This window comes from Mesoplodon mirus (genome assembly GCF_964341445.2).
Source record: "Mesoplodon mirus genome assembly, chromosome: 7".
Lineage (NCBI taxonomy): Eukaryota > Metazoa > Chordata > Mammalia > Artiodactyla > Ziphiidae > Mesoplodon > Mesoplodon mirus.
This window is the reverse complement of record NC_138983.1, coordinates 62,076,983-62,103,084: the sequence shown is the minus strand read 5'-3', so window position 1 is coordinate 62,103,084 and position 26,102 is coordinate 62,076,983. Positions and strand designations below refer to the sequence as shown.

Genomic DNA, 26,102 nt, shown 5'->3' with positions numbered 1-26,102 from the left:
CGGAGCACGGGCTCTAGGTGCACGGGCTTCAGTAGTTGTGGCACACAGGCTCTAGAGCGCAGGCTCAGTAGTTGTGGCACACGGGCTTAGTTGCTCCGCGGCATGTGGGATCCTCCCTGTCCAGGGCTCCAACCCGTGTCCCCTGCATTGGCAGGTGGATTCGTAACCACTGTGCCACCAGAAGCCCCTAGGAAGGTGAATATGATGGCAGCATGTAATAACAGAGCTGAGGCCAGGAGGAGCACAAGGCAAGGGAAATCATTGGAAGGTTATTGTAGTACTCTAGATACGAGATGGCGAGGAGCAAAGGACACTAATGCCATGGGGATGAAGCCTAGGGGATGGGCAAAAGGGACACAACTGTAGGATGCTGCAGCAGGGAGGAGGGACATCTGGGATAACTGTGGTTTGGAGCGTTGGTGACTGTGAATATAGAGGTGCTGTTGAGAAAGAGAGTAAAGCCAGAGGGGTAGGAAGGCTTGGGCAGGGGAGGGAAGAGAAGCATTCCCCTTGGGAAAGTTGAATTTGAGTTGCAACAAGACTCCCAGGCAGAAATGTCCATGGGCAGGTGGGAGTCTAGGAAAACGACTTCACCTCTCCATGTGTGGACTGACCCTCCTATCCTGCGTCTGTCCATACATGCTCTGACTCGCCTGCTGCTGAAATGGATGAACAGCCCATGCTCCTTCCTAAGGGTAACTCCTCCACTGGGGCTCTGGAGCCCATTCCCTCTTATCGTCTCAAAAACGATGCTCCTGGGCTTCCCTGGTGGCGCAGTGGTTGAGAGTCCACCTGCTGATGCAGGGGACACGGGTTCGTGCCCCGGTCCGGGAGGATCCCACGTGCCGTGGAGTGGCTGGGCCCGTGAGCCATGGCCACTGAGCCTGCGCGTTCGGAGTCTGTGCTCCGCTACGGGAGAGGCCACAACAGTGAGAGGCCCGCGTGCCGCAAAAAAAAAAAAAAAAGATGCTCCTGCTGTTGTCCCCACCGACTCTCATCTCAGAATTCTCCTTCTCTACTGGATCATTTCAAACAGCACACAAACCTACCTCCTGTCTTAAAACCCACACAAATCCTCCTTTGACTTCCTGCTTCTCTCCAGATCCTGCCTCCTTTCTTTGACCCCCTGGTAAAGCAAAACTCCTTGAAGGACTTGTCCAAATTTGCTGTCTTTGCTACCTCACTGACCATTTTCGCCTCCACTTTAACCAATCTGGTTTTCATTCCCAACCTCTCCACTGAAACTGCTTTTCCCAAGATTTTTAGCAACTTCCACGTTACCAAATCCAGTTGCCAGCTGTCCCTCAGACTCTGCTGATCATTCCTTCCTCCTGGAAACTCTTGTCATGGGTTTCACACACCACACACCTCTGGTTCTTCTTCTGCTTCACCAGCTGCTCCCTTTTCATTTTCCATACTGGTTCTCCCCTAATTTCTTATCTCTAAACATCAGGGATCCCAGGGCTCAGTCCTCCGTGCCCCTCACCTATCTTCACACTCTCCTTGGTGACCTCATCCAGCGCCATAGCTTTAAATACCACCACATGCTAGTGACTTCCAAACTGCCCTCTCCAGCTCTAACCTCTATCTGAATCATGGACTTCTCTGTTCTAGAGGTGCTGAACGTTTTTTTTTTGTGTGTGTGGTACACGGGCCTCTCACTGTTGTGGCTTCTCCTGTTGCGGAGCACAGGCCCCGGACGCGCAGGCTCAGCGGCCGTGGCTCACGAGCCCAGCTGCTCCGCGGCCTGTTGGATCCTCCCAGACCAGGGCACGAACCCGTGTCCCCTGCATCGGCAGGCGGACTCTCAACCACTGCGCCACCAGGGAAGCCCGGTGCTGAACGTTTTTGATCACACATATACACACACACAGTGAAATACTTTTGAATTTGTGAATGTTTACTTATTTTAAAATTATATACTCATACTATTGGCTAATATATTGTGTACAACATAACAAGTAGAAGAATGAGATACAGTTTACATAACAAAATTTCAAATAGCTGGCTAGTCTCTGAGGGACCGTATTGACAACTTGGCAAGGTTCATTGTGAACAGTAGTGGTTGTAAATCATTTTTCAAATAGTTTGTTCATTACTAGTGTTTTGGCTTAACTCTTGCCAGATCTGATTAAATTGTCACTGTTTCTATCCCGTGATGTGGTTTGACAAGAGCTAGTACCAGGAGAACAAGCTGTGTCAGCTCTGCACTTCCCTGTGGTTCACCTGCACTTGCATCATTGGTTCTGCATCATGGGCCCAGGATTTCTACAGGAATTGTTTGAAGCTGCTTTCTACTTTGTGATGGTTCAGTTGGTTGAAACTAGATAATATTAATCAGGAAATATATTCAATGAGGCACAACTGAAATTCTTCTCGAGACACTGAAAAGAAGTGAGTCAGTCAGTACCTCACCACCCACAGGTCTCTTTCTTGGGGACCTTGTGTCTTCACACGTGTCTCTGACTTGTGGAGATGTGGACTGACTAAGGGACTAATTTCTTTTTTTTTTTTTGGCTGCATCGGGTCTTAGTTGCGGCACGCGGGATCTTTTGTTGACGCGCGCAGGCTCTTCATTGCGGCGCGTGGGTTTCTCTCTGGTTGTGGCGTGCGGGCTCAGTAGCACCGCAGCATGTGGAATCTTAGTTCCCCCACCAGGGATTGAACCCTCATCCCCTGCATTGGAAAGCGGATTCTCAACCACTGGACCACCAGGGAAGTCCCTAATCTTTTTTTTTTTTTTTTAAACCGAAGAACTTTAAAAAAATTATTTTTCTTTCAGTTTTATTGAGATATAATGGACATACAGTACTGTATAAGTTTAAGATGTACAACATAATGACTTGACTTACATGTGTCATGAGATGATGACCACAATAGGTTTAGTGAACCTCCATCATCTCGTATAGATACAACATTGAAGAAATAGAAAAAAAATGTTTCTCCTTGTGATGAGAACTCTTAGGATTTACTCTCTTAACAATTTTCATATGTAACATACAGCAGTGTCAATTATATTTATCATGTTATACATTGCATCCCTAGTACTTATTTATCTTATACCTGGAAGTTTGTATTTTTTGACCACCTTTATCCAATCTCCCTTTCTCCCACCCCCAAGCCCTGCACAGCTCTGGTAACCACAAATCTGATCTCTTTTTCTGTGAGTTTGTTTGTTTGTTTGTTTTTGAAATATAATTGATATACAACACTATGTTAGTTCCTGGTATGTGACACAGTGATTTGATATTTCTGTACATTTCAAAATGATCACCATGGTAAATCTGGTTTAACTACTAAACCAGTGAACCTTTCTTTATGTCTTATTTTTTAGATAAAAATTAATGCACATAGATGTGAAAATGCTTTGCTCACACTCTGGATCATTTTGTAAATGTAAATGATACCCCTGAGGTGTATAGTATTCTACCTTGGAGACCACCGGTATAACCAGTGCCTTCTCAATACCAACACTAGCGTGGCCAAAAAATATCTTAAACTTGACATGTCTAAACAAAACATTTTATTCTCCTCTCTCCCTCCAAAATAAAACCCACTTCTCCCTCATCTCCTTCATCCCCCATCTCCGTAACTGGCATCCCTATTTGCCCAGTTGCTCAAGTTGAAAGCCTCAGTCTTCTTGGCCTCTCTTGTTCTGTCATGCTCCTTACTGAATCCATTAGCAAATCCTGTCAGATCTGCCTTTACATTATATCCTGAGCCTAACTAGTTTTCTCTTCCTCTGTTATTACCACTCTGTTCCAAACCACCACCACCTCCTGCCCAGTCTATTGCAATGGGCTCTGAATTGTTCTCCTTAGCCTTGCCTGTCTTCAGGCTGTTCTCCACATGGTAGCTAGAAGATCTTCTAGAAACATAAGTCAGATTATTTCACTGCCCCATTTGAAACCTCCAACACACTTTGAGTAAGGTCTAATTTCCTTACCATGACCTTCAAGAACCTCCGTAAGCTGGCCCTTGCTTGCTTTTAGAGTCCATATCCTATCACCCAGCCCCTTTCACTATGTTCCTGCTACATTGGCTCTTTTGCTGTTAGGCAATACCATCACAAGGCTGTTTCTCTCGTTTCACTCTGCTGTCTGCTCAGAGAGGCCTTTCCTGGCTACTCTTCTAAAATAGCATCATGCAAACTCCATCCCCACCACTCTTTGCCTTACCCTCTCTGCCTGTTTTACTTTTCTTCATTGCACTTACCTCTAGTTAGCATTCTACTATGTATTTATTTGTTTGCTCATTTATTGTTCATATTCTCCACTAGAATGAGAACCCCGTTAGGGCAGGGCCCTGTCTGTCTCCTCTGCTGTATCTCCAACCCCCAGAACAGTACTCTGCACATAATTGGTGCTAAGTATTTAATTGAATAAATGAGTAGATGAATCTTCACAGGAACAACAGATGATGTCCCAAGGATAGTTGCCAACACTAAGAGAAAAGAGGGCCAAGGGCAAATCTTTGGGGAAATATTTAAATTGAGGGCAAAAGAGGCACTCTAGAGGAAGTGAAATCTCAGTCCCATTAACTAGGCATGAAGAAAACAGCGTGCACTGGGGAAACTCAGCAAGGAAGGCGTCAAGTCCGGCTCATCTCTCTGCCCCAACTATGAGAATGTTTTCAAATAGCAAACTGAGCACACACCAAAAACCTGGACAGATGTGACAAATCAACCTCTCAGCCCAAGGGAATTCTCTCTCCTGTTATCCTGAAACACTCATTTAAAAGGAGTTCAAATCAGGATCCTGAGGCCACAGCACCGCCTCGAGCGCCATTGCCTCTGAGCCGTGACAAAGCAGCAGCTCCAGGAGACCCTGGGAATCCACGTGGGCTGCCTGTGGCTCTCCTTCAGAAGGCAAGGCGTGATTCTTCAGAAAACAGTCAGATGCTGGAGAGTGACCCCTTTTATTAGGTTCACCATCTTAGCCACAGAGAGACCATAGTGTTTGTCCACAGCCTGAAATACTCAAAGGCCGGTGGTATTGAAAAGAGGGCCAGCCTTCAGGTCTCTTTGTCACCATTAATCCTGGTCCCCACTGGTCTCTCCCTTTTGCATCAGAAAGGCTTTCTTTTTTTGAAGGGGAGAGAAAACAGCTGTGCGGGATTTGAGAATGGGATTTTAATGGTCACTGAAGACACACAAAAGCTTTGCTGTGATCACAAAGTGTTCTGGGGGCAATTGACTCCTTTGTCTGGGGCAGCAAAACAAGCTGGCTGCTCAAGGAGAAAAGAGAAGCAACTGGAACTGGCATTGAGGTCTCTTTAGGTCAGATCTTTAGCACATTTGCAAAGAGTTGTTTTCAGGAGTCTCTTCATGACATTTCAGAATCGCTTTTTAGTGTTTAGCCCATTTTTACCTTGTGAAAGGAACAAATTAATCTGGAAGGTGCTTGCCATGGATTATTTCTGTATGTCTTTCTCTCTGGAAGGAAGATGGAAACTGTGAGTGACAAGATGAGCTTGTTTATGTGGAGCAGGCCTTTCACTGTGAGAAAAAAGAACTGGTGCCCTCTTTTCTGCAGGGCGGCTCAAGGGGCACTTCTCAGTCCTTTGCTCACTTGAGAAATTGCAACAGATGTGGGATATCTTGAGGCTTCACAAAATGTAACCTTGAAAAGGCTTTGCAGGGTTTCAATAGTTCTAAGAAGGAGTGGACAACCAGAGCAGCGGGAGTCCATCCAGTTACTCTTCGCAGAGAGAACCAGGTCCATTCTTGTCCACCTATATGAAGGGGATCGTTTTCTGCCAGAGGAACAGTGATAAAACAGACCAAACTGATCCAACTCTAAGTTATGATTCATGGGGCTGTTGGAATCATTGCCGTCATATGGGCACTGTCCCTTTAGGTGAATGAGTGTTATGAAAACAGCCATTCCCAAAATGGACATGGCTTGGGCTAGAGGAGCTCCTAACAGCCCTGGTTTTATTTTCTTGCTGCCAGTCTTCATGACAGCTGGCTTGTTAGAGCCATGAAGGGGTTATGCTCTCATTTACTGGCCTGCTTTAGGCACTGGGATAGTCAGGTGGAACACAGGATAAAAAGCTATGAATTCCTAGTACATAATTCAGCTCAGCTTTTCATGGGAGGTGAGCTGAAACCAGAGTAATTATGGAAACCATTATCCTGTAGGGCTGCATTTAGAGACTAAGTCTGGAATTATAGGCTCTGTCTGCCAGAGTTCTGTGCATCATACCCATTATAATGTCGTTTGCCAAGAGTTTGGTTCACTTTTAATTTTTTTTAAATGTCATTAAATTAATTAAAAATGATATGTGAATATTGTAAAAGAAAATCCAAACAATATAAAAAGTATTAAGATTTAGACTTTAGAGTAGACTTTGATTGATATCATTTAATTGTAAAAATAATATTTGAAATGTGGCATGTTTCATCTTACTATGATTTTTTTTAAAGCCTCAGTTTTCTTTAAATTATGGGGTAAATAATGAAAAGACATTTTTATTACTGGTAATAGAGAACTTTGCCATGTTTAACCCTAAAAGTACATATACAAAATGCATTTGTAGGGTAGGATGAAAACCAGTATTCCCCCTTACACACATTCAAGAGCTATAATAGCTAATTTTATCATGTGATATTTTGTTTTCTATTTCTTAGCAGCTTAGGTATAAAAGAAAATGTGTTTTATTCCAGTCAAACTCCCCTAATGCCCCATAGAGAATCCTTGGCAAAGTCTGGAATTGTGATTCAGTCAGCACTTTTATTCAATGACCTTTTTCCTCTTTAAACTCAAGGCTCTTGATCTCATTGTAGGTATATTTCACAGATTAGCTTTGGGACCTTGGCCAAATTATTTAATGTCCCTAAGTCTCTGTTTCTGTGAAATGGAGCTAATCATAGCACCTAGCTCCTTTGGGTGCTTCCAGAACTAAATGAGATAAAGTGTGTAAAGCTCGTCGTGGCACAGTATCTAGTAGATCATATGTACTCAACAAATGTCAGCCATCAGAAAGCCTGCTTTGGTGGTTATGATGATGTTCTTTAAATATTATACTAGGGAACCCACTTCAGTATATTTATATTCATATCCTAAAATAAGATATGAGCCCATGATTAACTAAGAACACCAAAATATATCAGAAGCATAGTTTATTAATTTCCTTGTAGTTTATTCTTTCAGGAGACATTTACTAGGCTTTGCTCTTTGTAATGTATCAATTTTATTTCAAATATGAAGCATGCTGTTTTGCAGAGGTCATCTGTAAGACCCTTGAGATCACCCTCCCCACAGCCAACAGAGAGTGGGCTTTTTTTTTTTTTTTTTTTTTTTTTTTTTTTGCGGTACGCGGGCCTCTCACTGTCGTGGCCTCTCCCATTGCGGAGCACAGGCTCCGGACGCGCAGGCTCAGCGGCCATGGCTCACGGGCCCAGCCGCTCCGCCGCATGTGGGATCCTCCCAGACCAGGGCACGAACCCGGGTCCCCTGCATCGGCAGGCGGACTCTCAACCACTGCGCCACCAGGGAAGCCCGAGAGTGGGCTTTTTAAAACACAGCTTCTGGTCGTATTCTTCTCCTTTCAATGGTTCCTTTACCTGCAGGATAAAATCCAAAGGCCTGGCATTCAAGGACTTTTTCAATCTATCCCCAACCTTCCTTTCTTCCATTTCCTCCCATATGTCAGGCATGAATCTTTACAACCTGCCGCTCATCCTATCTGGGGAGCTCCTACTCATCCTTCAAGGCCTGACACAAATGTGGCCTCTTCTAGGAAGCCTTCCAGGATGCCACCAGCCAGAATTAATAGCCCCCTCCTCTCTATCCTTTCAGCACCAGTCCTGTGTTCAGTGAATGATTTTCACTTTTATACTCCTCCTGTGAAGTAGGGAATGTCATCAAGTGCTTGTGTTCAAAAATAATTAAGACCGGGCTTCCCTGGTGGCGCAGTGGTTGGGAGTCCGCCTGCCGATGCAGGGGACGCGGGTTCGTGCCCCGTTCCGGGAGGATCCCACGTGCCGCGGAGCGGCTGGGCCCGTGAGCCATGGCCGCTGGGCCTGCGCGTCCGGAGCCTGTGCTCTGCAGCGGGAGAGGCCACAACAGTGAGAGGCCCGCGTACCGCAAAAAAAAAAAAAATAATAATAATAATAATTAAGACCACTGTGATCCCTGCCCCGGAGGAGCTCATGGACCTGTAAATGCCTCTAACAGTGGGTGACGGAGACCATGGCAGAGAGGTGTGCACAGGGAACCCAGAGGTGGCGCACATTCTGTATTCAGGGGGTTTGTATGGGGGAGTGTGGGGTCAGTGCCATCTGTTTACCTTCATCTCTAGCACTCACATCATCCTTCCTTGGCCTCTGTGCCCTCACTGACAAGATTATTTCCCCCTTTGGCTAGTCAGTTGCAGGGCTGGAACATACTACGATGGAGTACAAGAACGCTGCATTTTATGTCCAAATGGAACCTTCCAAAATGAGGAAGGGCAAATCACATGCGAACCATGCCCAAGCCCAGAAAATCCTGGGGCCCTGGAGACTCCAGAAGCTTGGAATGCATCTGAATGTGGAGGTGAGAATGCCCTCTGTCCCTTCTTACTCCTCCAGTCTCTGGTATTGTTTAGCAGAAGGCATAAGTGCATCTCAATGCAGACAATGCGTACTGCACCATGGAATTCCTACCAGCAGGGACCGTATTGGGCTCCTCAGGGGCTCTCCAGTACTTAGCTCAATCCCTGACACATGCTGAACAAATGAAAGAAGATCTGATAGAATACACTGACAGGAAAAAAATGTGTAAATGTTGCAATTGCATGTTTAATCACTGTAAATAAATATCCCCTGAGACCTGAGTGATCTCCCAGTGTGTAGGGACTACCTGAAAGTGTCAAAAAATGGAGGAAGTAGCGCTGATCCTTTTTCTAGCTTTGGTCTCAAAGTCAGAGCTTATTAATTGTTTTTAAAAAAGTATCCATCTGGTTATTTTGTTAAAACTCTGTGAAGAGTTTGTGTGTGTGTGTTGTATTTTTAGTTTTTATTTGTTTTTTAATTGAAGTATAGTTGATTTATAATGTGTTAATTATTGCTGTACAGCTCATACATGTATATACATTCTTTTTTAAAATATTCTTTTCCGTTATGGTTTATCACAGGATATTGAATATAGTTCTCTGTGCTGTACAGTAGGACCTTGTTGTTTATCCATTCCATATATACTAGCTTACATCTGCTAACCCCGCACTCCGGCTCCACCCCTCCCCCAACCCCCTCCCCCTTGGCAACCACCAGTCTGTTCTCTATGTCCGTGATTCTTGTAAAGAGTTTTTCATCGTCTTGTATAAAATGTTAACCCTGGAGCCACGCTTACTTAGGTTCTGTGGGCTTCTTTCCTATTTACTTTACTAGTAAATGTCTTTATTAAACAGGAGAAGGGCCAGCTGTACTGACACTCTGTGGGCTCAAATGGAAGGTGTGATTTGATGTGGCGATTTGTAGGTGATGTCCACGGCAGAGTGCGCCGGAGCTCTGGCAGCCCTGCCTCTCCTTCTAGTGATTCCCAGAGCCAGATTTAGTTCCCACCTAAATGACTTCAAACTCAAGTGCAGGACCTTTTCTGGTTTAAAAATCAGATCCTCAGATTGACTGTGTGACTCCTAGCATACTTTGGCCTGTTATGAAATCCTGGAACTAACGGCGAGGTTGATAAGGAGGTACTTTGGGGCATCTATTTACACTTGTGTGTGACCTTAATAAGATATATTTATAGTAAATCAGAATCTTAGTAATAATAATAATAATTGCTAACGTTTATTGTATACTTGCCTATACCAGGCATCATGCAGGCATTCATGAATAATTCCATGAGTTGTTCATATGGTTATTGTATCACTACAAAAACTTTATGAGGTTAAAGAGACTCATTCAAGGTCACACAGCCAAAGAGTGGAGGATGTGGAATCAGCAGCCAGGTCTGACAGATACCAGACTCCTCCCTCAGGTGTGTTTGTTAAATGCCATTATATCTGTACCTTATGGGTAGAAAGAAAACCATGAAAATTAATAGAGGAGAGATGATTAGGAATATAAGAGATGGCAGATTTTTATAGCATCTTGCCAATGCCAGGCCAATTCCTAAGGAACGTGTGCTTTTAGAAATTCTTTTGTTTATGGCTGTGATTCTTGTCATAAACTTAAAAAATATAATAAAGTAAGGTGTTTAAAGTAAATAAATGCCTCTGGGTCCCTCTGTCAATGTGGATTGGATTGGTTGTATTTAGTACACTAATTGAGGGAGGCCAGGACACACCTCAGCGTAAGGAGATGTAACTCAGTAAATATAATTGGTAAAAAGAGGAGACTCTTCCGCGACCAGAAGAGTCTTTATATCACTAGGATGTAATCAGCTGGGTGAGGGTGTACTTCTGGGTCAAATTACCACATTGACTGCAGGCAGAGAACCCTCTCTCTAGGGGCTCCTGCACTGCAGCGGCTGCCTGGGCCCTGGGTAGTCCTAAGCCTGCAGCCTACCCAGGCCTGCTCCATAATTCAGAAGGGTCCACACTTGTCTCCATCTTTGCACTGTGCTGTGTAGCCCTGTGTGTAAACATCAGGCACCCATATGCCACCTCGTCAGTGTCTGCAGCAGGGCCGGACAAAGTTTCTCTCACTGAGGTGGGAGCTGAGGTCCGCATAGGGCGACAGGCCTGACCACATCTCTCTGATCTCATCTGCAGAGAGATGGGAGAGGCTCTGCCCGGGGGCCTTGCTCACCTAAGGTCATTGATCCCCGCAGGTCTGTGCCAACCTGGTGAGTATTCCGCGGATGGCTTTGCACCCTGCCAGCTCTGTGCCCTGGGCACATTCCAGCCTGAAGCTGGCCGTACTTCCTGCTTTCCCTGTGGAGGAGGCCTCCTCACCAAACACCTGGGAGCCACTTCCTTCCAGGACTGTGAAACCAGAGGTGAGGACTTGGCAGCTTGCCTTTTCCCGGAATTGAATTTCCCCTTTTGAGAACCATGGTAAAGCCCCAGTCAAAATCAGCCGAGGTGCCCTGTGTGGGCCCCAGTGGCAGGGAGGACAGGTCCCCAGGGCCATTCGTCCCTGCTGGATGTGCAGGGAGCACAGGCACTCCCTAGACATGGTCCTCCCCTTCGAACGGGGCTGACTGCAAGGCAGCCAGGGAGACGGGCAGGTTTAGTGCACAGGCTCCCTCTGCTCCTTGCTTCCAGGCCTCCTCTAGCTCCTCACCCTTACCTAGAGTTCCCCGCTCCCAAACAGGCCCTACGCCTTCTCCAGAGCCTCACCCTGCTGCCTTCTGCAGGAGCCCAGCCCCAAGCCCGGGGTCAGCTCTGTGCCCCTCCATGCTCCCAGGCCCGCTGTGCATGAAGACAGAGCTGTGAGCGTTCACGCCTGACGGCGCAGACAATGAACTCAGAAGATACACCCGTACCTCGTTCCCTTTGTGTTTTTCTCAGTGTCATGAGTCACAGGTCCCACCCAAGCTGGCTATTTAGGGAATTAAGTGTTGATTAGCCCCAGAGTAGTAGGAAAGCAGTACTTCATTTGGGCATAGACATTTCTGTCACAAACTGCGAAACCTTTCGTGTTACATCTGATGAAAATACAGTCTTTTTTTTTTCTTTTCATTCTCTCCACCTTCCCCCACCCCTGCAGTTCAATGTTCACCCGGACATTTCTACAACACCACCACTCACCGATGTATTCGTTGCCCAGCAGGAACATATCAGCCAGAATTTGGAAAAAATAATTGTGTTTCCTGCCCAGGAAATACCACGACTGACTTTGATGGCTCCACAAACATAACCCAGTGTAAAAGTAGGTCTCTCTCTAAGGCTTTTCACAGTCCTTGATTAAGAGGGCAAGCACCTGGGTCCACCTAGGGGGGCGGGTTGGCAGGGGTCCCTGGTTCATTCAGGACCACAGAGCCGTTGTTAGCCCTCCTCAGGGCTCTGCAGGTCAGTGCTGGACTTGCAGGCACTCACCTGTATCGATCCAGGCTACTTCTCCAGGCACATTCACAAGCTGTACTTGCTGTAATTTGCTCCCAAGGGTAATATGTCAGTTCAGCCCTGTTCAGCAAGCACTGTTTGAGGACCTGTTATGTGACAGGCAATGCAAGCAGAATCAGTCCCTGACCCTGTAGCAGCACAGGCTGCGGGACTGCAGAGGAAAGAGCTACTCCCTCTGGAGAGATGTGGAAAGGCTTCGACAGGGCAGGAGAAGGTTTTGATGGGGAGGGTTGGGGGAGAGTGGGAGAAAGAACTTCACGCCCAAGAGAGCAGCTGGGAGGAAGCACAGAGTCAGAAAAGTGAAAGGCTTTATGGGAAGAGACCCCTGGACCTGATCATGGAATGTGCTGCAGGGAGTCTGAAGCAGACCAAAAAAGGAAGCCTTGTCGACTGAAAAAAAAAAAAAAAAAAGCACAACCTAAAAGTTGAGAGTTATGTTTTATTCGGCTCACAAAACTGAGAACTTAAGCCCCGGACACAGCCTCTCTGATAGCTCTGAGGGACTGCTCCAAAGAGGAAGGGGAGAAACCAGGATATATATGAGTTTTTGCAACAAAGACCAGGTAGTCGGAACATCAAGATTACTGTTAATTAAACAAGACCCAATATTGCAAGGTAAGGAAGTTAGTGCTTTTCTGTGTAAGGGAAGATGCAAGAGTCTGGGCTCACTGAAATCGTTCCTTTGATCTGCACCTCAGCTCTCTGGGGCCAGTATCCTGTGCTTTCTCATCCTGAGTCTCCTCAGGGTGCATCATTTGGGGTGGCTGCAGTGTGATGGCTTGATGGTCGCAACATCCTTTGTATACTGACATGGCAGGCAACATTTCTTTTTTTAAATTTTACTTATTTTTATTTATTTATTATTTTTGGCTGTGTTAGGTCTTCGTTGCTGTGTGCGGGCTTTCTCTAGTTGCGGCGAGTGGGGGCTACTCTTCGTTGCAGTGCGTGGGCTTCTCATTGCGGTGGCTTCTCTAGTTGCGGAGCACGGGGGCTTCAGTAGATGCAGCGCATGGGCTCAGTAGTTGTGGCTTGTGGGCTCTAGAGCACAGGCTTAGTAGTTGTGGCACACGGGCTTAGTTGCTCTGCGGCATATGGGACCTTCCTGGACCAGGGCTCGAACCTGTGTCCCCTGCATTGGCAGGTGGATTCTTAACCACTGTGCCACCAGGGAAGCCCAGCGTTTTTTCATTGACCGTCTTGACTGCCACACTAGGGAGCTTAGTTTGTATTCTGTAGGAATGGGGAGGTAAATCATTCAAGGACTTGCTGTTTGGACTTGGTTTGTTTGCTTGTTTGTTTTTAACTATTGTGTAAAATTCTCTAGTAAAGGCCAGCTGACAACCTCAGCTGGTTCAGCAACGTAGGGGAGCAAGAGACCTCCCCAAACTGGAAGAGTAGAGGATTGAAGGGGGCAGTGAATCACTTGAATTTATGACTGGAAGCTTATCTAGTTTTCTCTCTATCCCAACGAAGCCCTTTTAACAACATCCTCACAAGTGGCTGTCTAGTCTCTTTTTCGTTAAATTAAAAAAAATTTTTAACATCTTTATTGGAGTATAATTGCTTTACAATGGTGTGTTAGTTTCTGCTGTATAACAAAGTGAGTCAGCTATATGTATACATATATCCCCATATCTCCTCCCTCTTGTGTCTCCCTCCCACCCTCCCTATCCCACCCCTCTGGGTGGTCACAAAGCACCGAGCTGATCTCCCTGTGTTATGAGGCTGCTTCCCACTAGCTAGCTATTTTACATTTGGTAGTGTATATAAGTCCATGCGACGCTCTCACTTTGTCCCAGCTTACGCTTCCCCCCGCCGTGTCCTCAAGTCCATTCTCTACATCTGTGTCTTTATTCCCATCCTGCCCCTAGGTTCTTCATAACCATTTTTTTTTAGATTCCATATATATGCATTAGCATATGGTATTTCTTTTTCTCCTTCTGACTTACTTCACTCTGTATGACAGACTCTAGGTCCATCCACCTCACTACAAATAACTCAATTTCATTTCTTTTTGTGGCTGAGTAATATTCCACTGTGTATATGTACCACATCTTCTTTATCCATTCATCTGTCAATGGGCATTTAGGTTGCTTCCACTTCCTGGCTATTGTAAATACAGCTGCAGTGAACATTGTGGTACATGACTCTTTTTTTTTTTTTTTTTTTTTTTGCTGTACGCGGGCCTCTCACTGTTGTGGCCTCTCCCGTTGCGGAGCACAGGCTCCGGACACGCAGGCTTAGCGGCCATGGCTCACGGGCCTAGCCGCTCTGCAGCATGTGGGATCTTCCCAGACCGGGGCACGAACCCATGTCCCCTGCATCGGCAGGCGGACTCTCAACCACTGACCAGGGAAGCCCCTGTTTGCTTTTTTGATATAGAGCTGCATGAGCTCTTTGTATATTTTGGAGATTAATTCCTTATTGGCTGCTTCGTTTGCAAGTATTTTCTCCCATTCTGTGGGTTGTCTTTTCATTTTGTTTGGTCTCTTCTTGAATACCTGCCTTAACAAGAAGCTTACTGCCGCTCATAATATCCTAGTCTGTTGGTAGATTAGACTTGGGAAGTTCACAGTGTAAGAAGATCCTTTTCCCCATCAAGATGAAATGTTTCCTTGCCTTCCCACCCCTGGTTCTTGGTTGGCCCTTAGGAGCTGCATGGCACAGTTCCTCAGGTAGCCGGTCAGGCTCGGAGGCAGTTTTCTTGACTCCATGACTCTCTCCTCTCCCTCTTCTCTTCCAGGAGCAAAAGGCTGTTTTTTTGTTTTTTTGTGTTTTTTTCCTACTGGGAATAATAAATCCCAGTTACAACTAGAGAGGCCAAAGGTAATCCTTCAACATCTTCTCTTGAACAGGTTCACCTGACAGATTTAAACATTAAGCTCCTTTAGGGCAAGAATATTTGTTGGATGAGTGGAGATTCAGTGAGTGAAGTGTGGCTGAGGTGGTGTGTGTGTGTGTGTGTGTGTGTGTATACACACAAGTGTGTACTTGGTGCCAGAGGTGAGTATCCAGCATGACCTATACTGACTGATAGCTGAATGGAATTCTCTTCCCCACTTAAAAATAAAACGTGGTCTTGACCAGAGAGAAAAGTGAAAGAGTATGGCTGTCATGTCTTCATCAGAGATCTCTAGGAAAGGGTCAAATATCCTTTGCTGAGCAGTAAGCTCTATTCTCCCTATTTTGACAGACCTACAAGTTCTGTGCCATGCGTTCTCCTGGCACTTGGACTTTGTAAACAAAACAGTAAAAACTAAAGTTATCCTTTTGTTTCACAAACACCTGTCCCTGACCTTGAATGCCTTCAAGTTAATGAGAAAATGATGTCCTGGGAACCCAGAGGGATGGGCTTTGTGTGGGAAGTTGATGTAGTTGGGCTCCCAATGGGGGCTGTGGGCACTACAGGGCAGACTCATTCCTGCGATGGTGTCATTTCCAGGGGCAGTAGGGTTCTCCTCAGCCGAGCGGGGGCTGGCCATGACATCATTGTTATTATTATTTTTTGACCATGACATTATGGCGGCTGTGTTGTACCTTTGTAACTCCTGGCATTTCTTCTTCCAGACAGAAGATGTGGAGGGGAGCTAGGTGATTTCACTGGATACATCGAATCCCCAAACTACCCAGGCAATTACCCTGCCAACACAGAATGTACCTGGACCATCAACCCACCCCCCAAGCGCCGCATCTTGATTGTGGTCCCTGAGATCTTCCTGCCCATAGAGGATGACTGTGGAGACTACCTGGTGATGCGGAAAACTGGTGCGTCTCAACTGTCTGCTCCCCTCCCCTGCTGAGGCCAGCTGGAAATCCTGATGGCATGCTGCCTGGCTTTATTATTTAAAACATTTTTTTATTGAAGTATAGTTGATTTACAATATCATGTACATTTCAGGTGTACAGCACAGCAATTCAGTCATATATATGTTTGTGTGTGTATATATATATATATGTATATCTATTCTTTTTCAGATTTTTTTCCCTTATAGGTTATTACATAATATTGAGTATAGTTCCCTGTGCTTTACAGTAGGTCCTTGTTGGTTATGCTTGGCTTTAAATGGGAGAAGCAGGCCTAGAATGCCACCTCGTATTAGAACAGAGATGGGACATGAGTTTCTAGAGTTTGCCAAGAAAACAAAATTTAGACAAAAACCACAGGTTGAGGCCTCCTGTTGAACCCTAGAGGAAGCGATCCTGCAGGGCAGTCTTCCCTCTGTGCTCACTGGGAACCCTCTTCCACACGGACACAGAGTGTCAGTGAAGCTCATGCAGGGCTGGCTTCAGGACCCCAGACACTTGCCTCACCCTGGGAAGCAACTCATGGCTTAGAGACTGACCAAGACAAGGGGCATGGTCCAGCTAGGAGGGACCCGCCTCCCATCCTGATGCATGACCCAGTGTCCATAAAAGGATACTGTCATCCACGCAGCTTAGAGGCAGTGTCATGAGGGGGCTCTGCCTGGATCTGAATCCCAGCTCCACCTCTTATTAGTTCTGTGATCTTGGGAATACATTTGGGAACTTTCTGTGCCTCAGCGTGCTCGTCTGTTAAAATGGGGATAATAATAGTTGCTACCTCATAGGGTTATCATGAGGAATAAATGCATTTTTATTTGTAAAGCACTTAGAATAATAATGACACGTACTACGTAAGTATTTGCCATTCTTATTAGTGGTTACAATGTCTGAAGTCAGGTGTGGGTTTGAATCCTGATTTTTCCACATACTGGCTGTGTGACCCTGGGCAAGTAATTAATTTCTCCATAAGTGAGATAACCACTGCACCAACTTCCTCTGGTTTTGGGGGGTGGGGGTTAAGTGAGATAAAAGTCTATAAAGTGCAGAGCACACTGCCTTGTCTAAGGACCCATGCAGTGAATGGCGGAGATTATTACCAGGTTACAGCAGGTTGGCCCGGCAATGTGAGAGCCCTGACCTCAGCTCCTGCAGTGAGTGCTGCAGCCTGGGCTGCTGCTGTTTGCCAGCCATGGGCCTTGCAGTTAGCCTTCCCTGGAGCCCACAATAACGACTGTGGCCCTTACAAGGACTCAGCTGGTCCTGAAGAGCCCTTGTACATAACTTGTTTTGTGGTGTGAGTATTTGAAAAGATGAGTGTTCATTGTCTGCAGGCTCAGTGATGAGTCTTGAACCCCATCCCCTCCAACTTCCCTTGGCAGCTTCATCCAATTCTGTGACAACGTATGAAACCTGCCAGACCTACGAACGCCCCATTGCCTTCACCTCCAGATCCAAGAAGCTGTGGATTCAGTTTAAGTCCAATGAAGGGAACAGCGCCAGAGGGTTCCAGGTCCCGTATGTGACATATGATGGTAAGCACTATGAAGCCCAGGCTGCAGCATGAGTAAGAAGGTTCTCGGCTTTGAACAGAATCAACTCCTGGGCCAGCTGGTAGACTGCTGACAAGCACGCATGCTCAGAAAGGCAGGCAGGATACGGAGAAAGGACATCGCTGACTCACAGGTGCCAAGTTTTAAACAGGCATTTGGGGTCACTGACTACAAGGATAAAAAGATGTTTTAGAAAGTAAATGAAAGTGAGCATAGCTTTGTGGGTCAGAACATGGGCGATGGAGTCAGCCAGGTTGGTTTTAATCTCTTCTGCAACTTTGTGGATGTTACTTACCATCTCTAGGCTTCATTTTCTCAGTGTGTAAATAAGGATAATCGTTAGACTTAATGTGAGAGTTCAATAGGATAATCCGTAAAGGACTTGGTGCAGTGCCTGGCACATAGTAAATACTCAATAAATATTAACTTACTACAATTGCAGCTTTTTTAATACAGAATCCTAGGGAATGAGGAAGAAGACCTGAGTTCTGGTCTTGTCTCTGCCACTAACTTGCTGTGTAACTTTGGGCAAATTAGATGACTTCTCTGGTTTCATTTTCTTCTTGTTAAATGAAGGGGTGGCCTGTGTGAGCCCTGGGGCCCTACCAAGCTCTGAGACTTGGGTGACAAACATTTACTAGGAACACAAAATGAACTGGACCTTGTCCTGGAGGACCACCTAACCTAGTGGGGGAACAGTTTTCTGTTCATCATGAACTTATTCATTCATCCATGCCACAAATATTTAATGAGCATCTAGTATGCCAGGTATTGGGTGAGGTGCTGGAGACAACACGGTTAGTGACAGAGATACAAAAAAGAATATGGTGCCATAGATGCTCCAATGAGGCATGTACAAGGCTCTGTGTGAGACAGAAAAAGGGGCAGCCATTCATTTTGCATGTGTTTTTGGAAAGAATAGAGCAAAGTCTCAAGAGATTTGGGTCTTGAAAGAATATGTAAGTTTTCTTATAAATGGGAGGAAGAACATTCAGGAAAAGGGAATGACATAGGCCAAAGAATGGAGTACCTGGCATGTTGGGGACTACTGATTTTGCCAGTTGGTAGAGTGAATGGGGCTCAGCAGTGAGAGGTGAGGTTAGAAGCAGGGGGGGTTAGGCTATGAAGAGTCTCGAGTGCCAAGCTCAGAAGGGTGGACCTAATCTTATAGGGAGCCACTGAAGATTTTTAGGCAGACAGGTGTGAAAAGTAGGTGTTTTGGAAAGACAATATTCTATGGAGTTCCTAAAAACACCTCACATAGTTTATTTCTAACATGTGACAAACTCTAGAATCATCATCCTGGTGCCTGAAACCATGTCAAACACTAAGACAAGGGCCCTTAGTATCAGACTCCTAAGTGGACACAAATGGCTCCCAGGTGGCTCTGCTGGGATTCAGAGCATCTTATCTCCCCAAAGGCAGCCAGCCAACAACCTCCCCCATCTAGGATCAGGAAGGAGCCAAAAAGCCACAGAGACTCCAGGACAAATGTCACCAAAGTTCACACATTTTAGTCAGGCTGTTCTCAACTCTGTGACACATGAAAACGTCTTGATTTTTTTCTTTAATTCAAATAAAGGGTTGTAGCTTGAACCAGGGGAAATGACATATAACCCTGGTTAGGCCCACAAGAGTGTGTCTGAAATGTATGGACACCAAGGGGAGAAGAGAGGGTGCGGGTGGGATGAATTGGGAGATTGGGATTTACATATATACACTAATATGTATAACATAGATAACTAATGAGAACCTGCTGTATAGCACAGGGAACTCCACTTCGCTGTACAGTAGAAACTAACACAACATTGTTAAACAACTATACCCCAATTAAAAAAAAAACTGTGTCTGTCACAGCAGAAAATAGTTGAAAACTGCTGTTTTGGCCATGCAGAAGCCTTTTAGGTCTTCACCAGAGCCTATTTAATTTTTTCTTTCAACCTGTATTTCAGACAGTTTTGATATCTGGTTCCAAGCCCAGAAGAATAGCAGTCACATTGAGAAGGGGCAGCTGAGGCTGCTACAAACTAGCCCACTGGCCTGGAGAGCAGGGAGCACTGTAGCTGCGGCTAACGTGCTGAGCTTATGAGGACCAGGCATATGCCAAGTGCTCATGACACGGCACATTCCTCACAGCCACCCATACAGTGGACACGACTCTCCTGATTTTACAGATGAGGCCACTCTGGCTTAGAGATTTAAGTAACTGCCAGAGAGCACAGCAGGACAAAGTTGCAGGGGTCTTTGGGATTCCTGAGTTCTTACCCACAACACTGGAGTGCTTTTCTCATGACAGCTGGAGCAAGTGAGGAGACACAGTAGTTCTTTTTTTTTTTTTTTTTTTAATAAATTTATTTATTTAGTTAGTTTTGGCTACACTGGGTCTTCGTTGCTGCATGCGGGCTTTTCTCTAGTTGCGGTGAGCTGGGGCTACTCTTCGTTGTGGTGAGCAGTCTTCTCATTGCGGTGGCTTCTCTTATTGCAGAGCACGGGCTCTAGGCGCACAGGCTTCAGTAGCTGTGGCATGCGGGCTCAGTAGTTGTGTCTCGCGGGCTCTAGAGTGCAGGCTCAGCAGTTGTGGCACACAGGCTTACTTGCTCTGCAGCATGTGGGATCTTCCCGGGCCAGGGCTTGAACTCATGTCTCCTGCATTGGCAGGTGGATTCTTAACCACTGTGCCCGACACTGGGAAGCCCGACACTGTAGTTCTTAAAAGCAGAGGAAAGATTTTTTAAAAAGATGGTGGTTTAGGGCTTCCCTGGTGGCGCAGTGGTTGAGAGTCCGCCTGCCGATGCAGGGGACACGGGTTCGTGCCCCAGTCCGGGAAGATCCCACATGCTGCGGAGCGGCTGGGCCCGTGAGCCATGGCCGCTGAGCTTGCGCGTCCGGAGCCTGTGCTCCGCAATGGGAGAGGCCACAAGAGTGAGAGGCCCGCGTACCGCCAAAAAAAAAAAAAAAAAAGACGGTGGTTTGGAAGCATTTGGGATAGTGGCAAACAGCTCTCTAGAACAGTGACAGGTGTTCCTAATGGTGAACTCCTCATCAAAAGGAGCAAATTCTCTGAGGTAGAGACTCTGCAGTAGAGGAATTCAAGATTAAAAAGAAAAAATGGTACCCTTATTCATATTTTATAGATTTTGTATTCACGAAAATGAAAGGATAAGAAGAAAGAGACCACATGAATAGAGGACCAGTGATATTGTACATGTATTAAATTAGTAATTATGAGTATTATCCTATGAATTTCCATTTCCCATCACTTGACCAGGAGAAACTTTTTCTCCCACACAGTTCCAGTGATGTTCTTATGATTTGTTTGGATTTGTTGCACATAATATGCGTACAAAGAGGCATTCTTTTCTGCCCGGAATTTAAAAAAGATTGTGTTTTGCATATGCTTGATTTGAATTATGACTGTAGGAAATAGGCTAGACTTTGAAATGCTACTGATGCATCAAGGAAGACGAGGACTAAGAGTTGAGCAGCATGAAGGTCACTGGTGACCCCAACAAGCAGTTTTGGAGGAGTGGTGGGGGCCAGAGTTGACTGGAATGGGTGTGAGAGAGAAAGAAAGGAATCAAATTGGAGATAGTGAGTGCTGACAATTCTTTCAAGGAGTTTTGCTACAAAGGGGAGTGGAGATGTGGGATGGAAGCTGGAGGGAGAAATGAGGTCTAGAGAGGGTTTTTCTTAAAAACATTGGAGACACAACAGCATGTTTGCATGCTGATGTGAAAGACCAGCAGAGAGAGAATTTCATCACGTAGGAAAGGAAGGGCAGAATTAGTGGAACAACGTCCTTGATTTGGTGAGAGAAGATGGAGCTGGTAAGCAAAGTGGAGGGATGTACAGAGGTTCATCTGAGGGAGGAACAGGAGAGATGGGTGCAGACGCTGGTGGGTGCGAGGAGGTAGCGGGTGAGTCTGTGGAAGTCCTCTCTGATTGCCTTCTTAGTATCAGAGGGGTCATTGTTCTGATGGCAGCTACAGAAGGGGCATTTCTCAGAACCTTATTTGAAAAATGAAAGAGTCAACCTGGGAAGAACTAAAGCATACAAATGCAAAATATGTCCTTTATTCAAACAGAGGACTACCAGGAACTCATTGAAGACATAGTTCGAGATGGCAGGCTCTACGCATCAGAGAACCATCAGGAAATACTGAAGGTGAGTATGCATCCAAGGTGGCCACGGCAGTCACCCACAGGGCTCGCCAAGTGCCACCGAGGAAGGGTTTCCTCTTGCTGCCTTTCAGACACTGAGCCTGCTCTGGGCTGAGGTCCATTTTATATCTTCACCAGACTTAGTTTTTTTAAAAAAAATACTCAAGGGGCCATTTTTAGTGTTGTCAAATAAAGTTGTATTTTTTAGTTTGGAAATGTGTGGAGGAGCAGTGGGAAACTTGTTTATCAGAAATCCAAGCCAGCGGCAACTCATGTTTCCATGTTCATTCTCCAAATAGTTGAAGATTCTTGGCTCCTTGCCCATCCTTCCCGCCTGAAGTCCACCAAATTTTAGATACTTATAAGTATAAATAAACACTTGCCACATCACTAACGCTATAAATATTCCCCAAATTCCAAAGTTATCACGTGGTTTAGAAAAACAATTTTTTACATATTAAATTTTTAAAGTAAAAGTAATATGTGCTCTTTATAGATACTTAGGAAACAAAAATTGGGACTAAAAAAGATAAAAATCAGAGGAAGCAGTTTTCACAAAGTGTTTTTCAGCTGATCAACCTACCGCCTAACAGTGGGACATTATAGTTCCATTGGCAAAATGTCATAATGTTAAAATATTTTGGCCCAGTAACAAAATTCTGTTCTTTTCAGGATAAGAAACTGATCAAGGCTCTGTTTGATGTTCTGGCCCACCCCCAGAACTATTTCAAGTACACGGCCCAGGAGTCCCGGGAAATGTTTCCAAGATCCTTCATCCGATTGCTCCGTTCCAAAGTGTCCAGGTTTCTGAGGCCTTACAAATGAGCCTGCCCACGTGCCACTCAGCACAGCATTGGGCTGTGGGCTGGTGGAACACAGCAATCTGCTTCTGCAGCCAGCATAGCCGGATAACGCTGCCTCTAGTAGCAGTGGCTGGTTAGAGTTCAATTTTTATAGATAATACAGATATTTTGGTAAATTGAACTTCGTTTTTCTTTCCCAGCATTGTGGATGTGGACTGAGAATGGCTTTGAGTCTTACTCGCTTCTCATTGCTGTGGGCACGTGTCTTGGATGTGTCAAGGGCTGGCTGAGCGGGACTCCAGTCAGCTCAGGTGAGATGCACGTGTCCTTCTTAGTCCTCACTCCTCCTTGAGGGGGCTGCCTTGTCTGAGACTTCAGCTTCTTCCAGCATAGTCCTCCCTAAGGGAACCCTCTGCATTCAGGTGTCGGCTCCGACCAGGTAGAGCAGGAAAGGGGGGAGGGAGGGAGGGAGAGTCCTCCAGGCATCATCTACCTACCTGGGACCTGGGAGGACTCGGTGACTCCACAGCCTTCTCCAGCCTGTGTGACCGAAGCTTGAGTCCTAAGCAGTGATCACTAGAAATTACTTACAGCAGAAAGAATTAGAAATAAAAAGATAGAAACTAAGCACTTCCACAGACATCGTAATGTAGACCTATCGATGGCCTTCCCTGTTGCCAGTTTCCACCTTAGAGCAAATGCACAGTGCTTGTCTTACACCTTCAGCTGTGCCTTCAGGGCACCACTCTTCTGGGTGCTGCGATAGAGCCTGGAGAGTTCAGACAGGATGTGATCTCCTCGATGGATGAGAATCCATCCATCATGAAAAGGAGATTTCACACACCCCGAGTCAATACCGCCAAGGGTTCTCCTTCCCCTGTGGGCTTCTCAGCACAGGGCGTGCGAGGTCCAGGTGCGACGTGGTACAGACCAGCCTGTCATGTTTGCCTTCCTTCCCCTCGCCAAGCTCAGAGCCTGACTGGGGTCCAAGGGCACGGGCTGCACGGCTCAGGGTGGTCTCAGGCCCTTCATGGTCACCCACTGCCGGAAGCACACAAATCCCGGCTTATCAGTACCACAGAATCATCTCACTTTCTCTCGGCACAGTGGGACCTCACAGTCACTTTCTCCCACAGGAATTTGATATTTCAATATTACTGAATTTTTAAAAATTGAAATCCACAGGCAAAAATCTCATTACAGTGAATAAAAAAGACTTCTATCAAACAAGCTGCCATTTCCCTAATGAATGGGCTGACTACACACAACCATAGTGTTTTATTTCAGTAGCAAACTAACTCTGCACACAATCAATTCTCTACACCAAAGTACCAAAAAAAAAAAAAAAAAGATTAACAAACACTTTTGAAGAAAACAAAGATTATTTCATTTATTGTTGAATTCTCTTTTCACCACAGTGTTTTGTTTTTTAACCTATTAATAACATTGAGGTTTTAAAAGCCCAATCAAACTTTAAAAAATTTATTTGGATGGCCCTAAATACCCATTTCTAAGTCTCTCTTCAAAAATTTGAGCATCTTCATTTTAAAAAATAATCATTAACACAAGTACTTGGAATTGGTGATGCCGGAACTTGGCCTACATTTCTGAGTCTGACCCTAAGATGAAAATTCAAATGTAATATAACGTGAGTTAATGACCTGACCCATGGCAGCAGAACTGCGCCACCCTGTCCAAGCATGTTAGTAACTTTGTCCTTAGGACTGTCTGATTCTGTATTGCTGGTTTCACAAGAAGGCTAGGGATGGCAGTACACTGGGGGTTGGAAGGAGGCTGCATAAACCTGGTCTCTGTGAAGCATCCTCCAGGAGCTGGGCCATGCATGAGCCACTGAGGCCCTCCTGAAGCTTCCTCTCTGTACCCATCAACCACTCCGAGAGACTCTGTGGTCCTGTTGGAAGACTGGATGGCAGGGGCTACTGTTGCTACCTGTTAAGTCAATAAATAGTTATCAAACATCTGCTCTTTGCCAGGCACTGTTCTAGGGCCTAGGGATGCACAGTGACAGGACAGACAAGGTCTTGTCATTTTAGAGCTTACATTTTAGAGGGAGGAGACAGTGAACAAATCAACACGGAAAGTATCAGCTAGTAGTAAGTGCTATGTTGAAAATTAAAATAAGTTAATATAACAGATGATGGTGTGGATTCTTTAGGTTTGGGAATTGTGGAGGTTTCTCTAGGTAAACGGTATTTCAACTGAAAAATAAATGGCAAGAAGGAACCAGCCTTGGACAAATCAGGGGGAAGAACATTCCGGACAGAGGAAAGCCAGGTGCAAAGGCTATCAGGCAGCAACAAGCATGTGTGTGGATCACAGACTAGTGAGAAGGCAAGTGGTATGAGATGAGGCCAGGGAACTGGACAGGGGCCAGAGCACACTGGGCTTTGGAATTCAGAATGCGGGTTGTGGGTTTAATTCTAAATATGTCGTGCAGCTTTTGGAGGGGGTTTAAACAGAAAAGTGGGGTGATCTGATTTCTGTTTTTAAAAGATAGCTCTGGTTACTGTATGAAGAATAGGTTTTAGAAAGCAGGCACGGAGGCAGAGAGCAGTTAACAAACTACTGCAACCAACCAAGCAGCCATCCAGTGAGAGATGAGGTTGTCTGGGTAAGGCGGGAGTGGTGGAGAGGAGAGAACAGAAGGATTCTGGACATGTTTTGGGAGAGAGTCACCAGAACTTGCTGGTGATTGGGTGGAAGGGGAAGGGAAGGACAGCAACTGAAGGTGACCCCTAGTTGTCTGAATAACTGGTAGATGGAGAAGACTGCAGGAGGAGCAGGTTTGGGACATGTGACAATCTAAAAACCTGTCTCCAGATTCTTTGATGCTCCTTCCATGCAGAGTTGGGGGCCTTTTGCCCCTCCCCTTGAACCTGGGATCTGTGACTGATTAACCAATCTTATATGGCAGAAGTAACATTTTACTAGTTCCTGGGCCCAGGACTTAAGATACTGGCAATTTCCACTTTGTCTTCTTGGGAAACTCACTGGGACTTCAGTCACCGTGCCTTGAGGAAGCCATAGAAGCTCGTGAAGAGAAACCAATCCCTCCCCACCTCCCCACAACCCAGCTGACTCCCAGGTGACAGCTGGCAAAACTTGCCAGCTAACCTTAGAAATGGATTCTCCAGCTGATGCTTCACTGAGCAGTCCCCGTTGAGCCGTACCAAAATGACAGACTTGTGAGCAAAATCAATGATTATTGTTGTTTTAGTCATTAGGCTTTGGGTGCTTTCTTATGCAATAATAAGACACTGGGAAAGAAGAGAAGATCAAGAGTTTAATTTTGGCCATTCTAAGTATGACATGTCTATTAGGTATCCAAATAAAGAGTTCAAATAGGCAACTGGTTCTATGAAGTCCCAGGAGCGCTCAGGGCTGGAATATTAATTTTAATGTCACAGAATAAAGAATGAGATGGGTTGAGGTCACCTGGGAAAAGTATGTAGATAAAAGAAGACCAGTCAACGCTGAATTCTGGGGTTCCCTGTGTGGCCACAGGGACAGAACGGACAGGAGCTGTTGATGAAGTAAACAGGAAGAGGTCAGAGCTGAGCTTTGCCTTCCTTCCACGAGAACAAGTTTTGTGGGAGAACTCTGAGTGGGAGAGGAATCTGTACATGTCCTTCCCTCCAGCTGTGGATATTGTTCTTGAGCCATTTACTGAAGTGCTGCTTTTATGGCTTTAGCCACGTTTCCCTTGAGCTTCCAATGCTAATAAAAGAGTGCTTGCCTTTTCACACGAACAGATGATTATCTTCAC

General features: G+C 45.6%; 1 protein-coding gene across 1 annotated transcript in view; it reads left to right on the top strand.

The window, feature by feature from the left end:
- The window catches only part of SCUBE2 (signal peptide, CUB domain and EGF like domain containing 2), a 66,930-nt gene extending 44,462 nt beyond the window's left edge, over positions 1 to 22,468 (top strand). The window contains exons 17-23 of the mRNA XM_082627121.1: positions 8,370 to 8,540; positions 10,761 to 10,928; positions 11,642 to 11,803; positions 15,565 to 15,762; positions 17,181 to 17,333; positions 21,437 to 21,516; positions 22,185 to 22,468. Coding sequence (XP_082483247.1) covers positions 8,370 to 8,540; positions 10,761 to 10,928; positions 11,642 to 11,803; positions 15,565 to 15,762; positions 17,181 to 17,333; positions 21,437 to 21,516; positions 22,185 to 22,337 — 1,085 coding nt within the window. The 3' untranslated portion in view covers positions 22,338 to 22,468. The remainder of the gene's footprint in view (positions 1 to 8,369; positions 8,541 to 10,760; positions 10,929 to 11,641; positions 11,804 to 15,564; positions 15,763 to 17,180; positions 17,334 to 21,436; positions 21,517 to 22,184) is intronic.
- Positions 22,469 to 26,102: the final 3,634 nt, after the last annotated feature.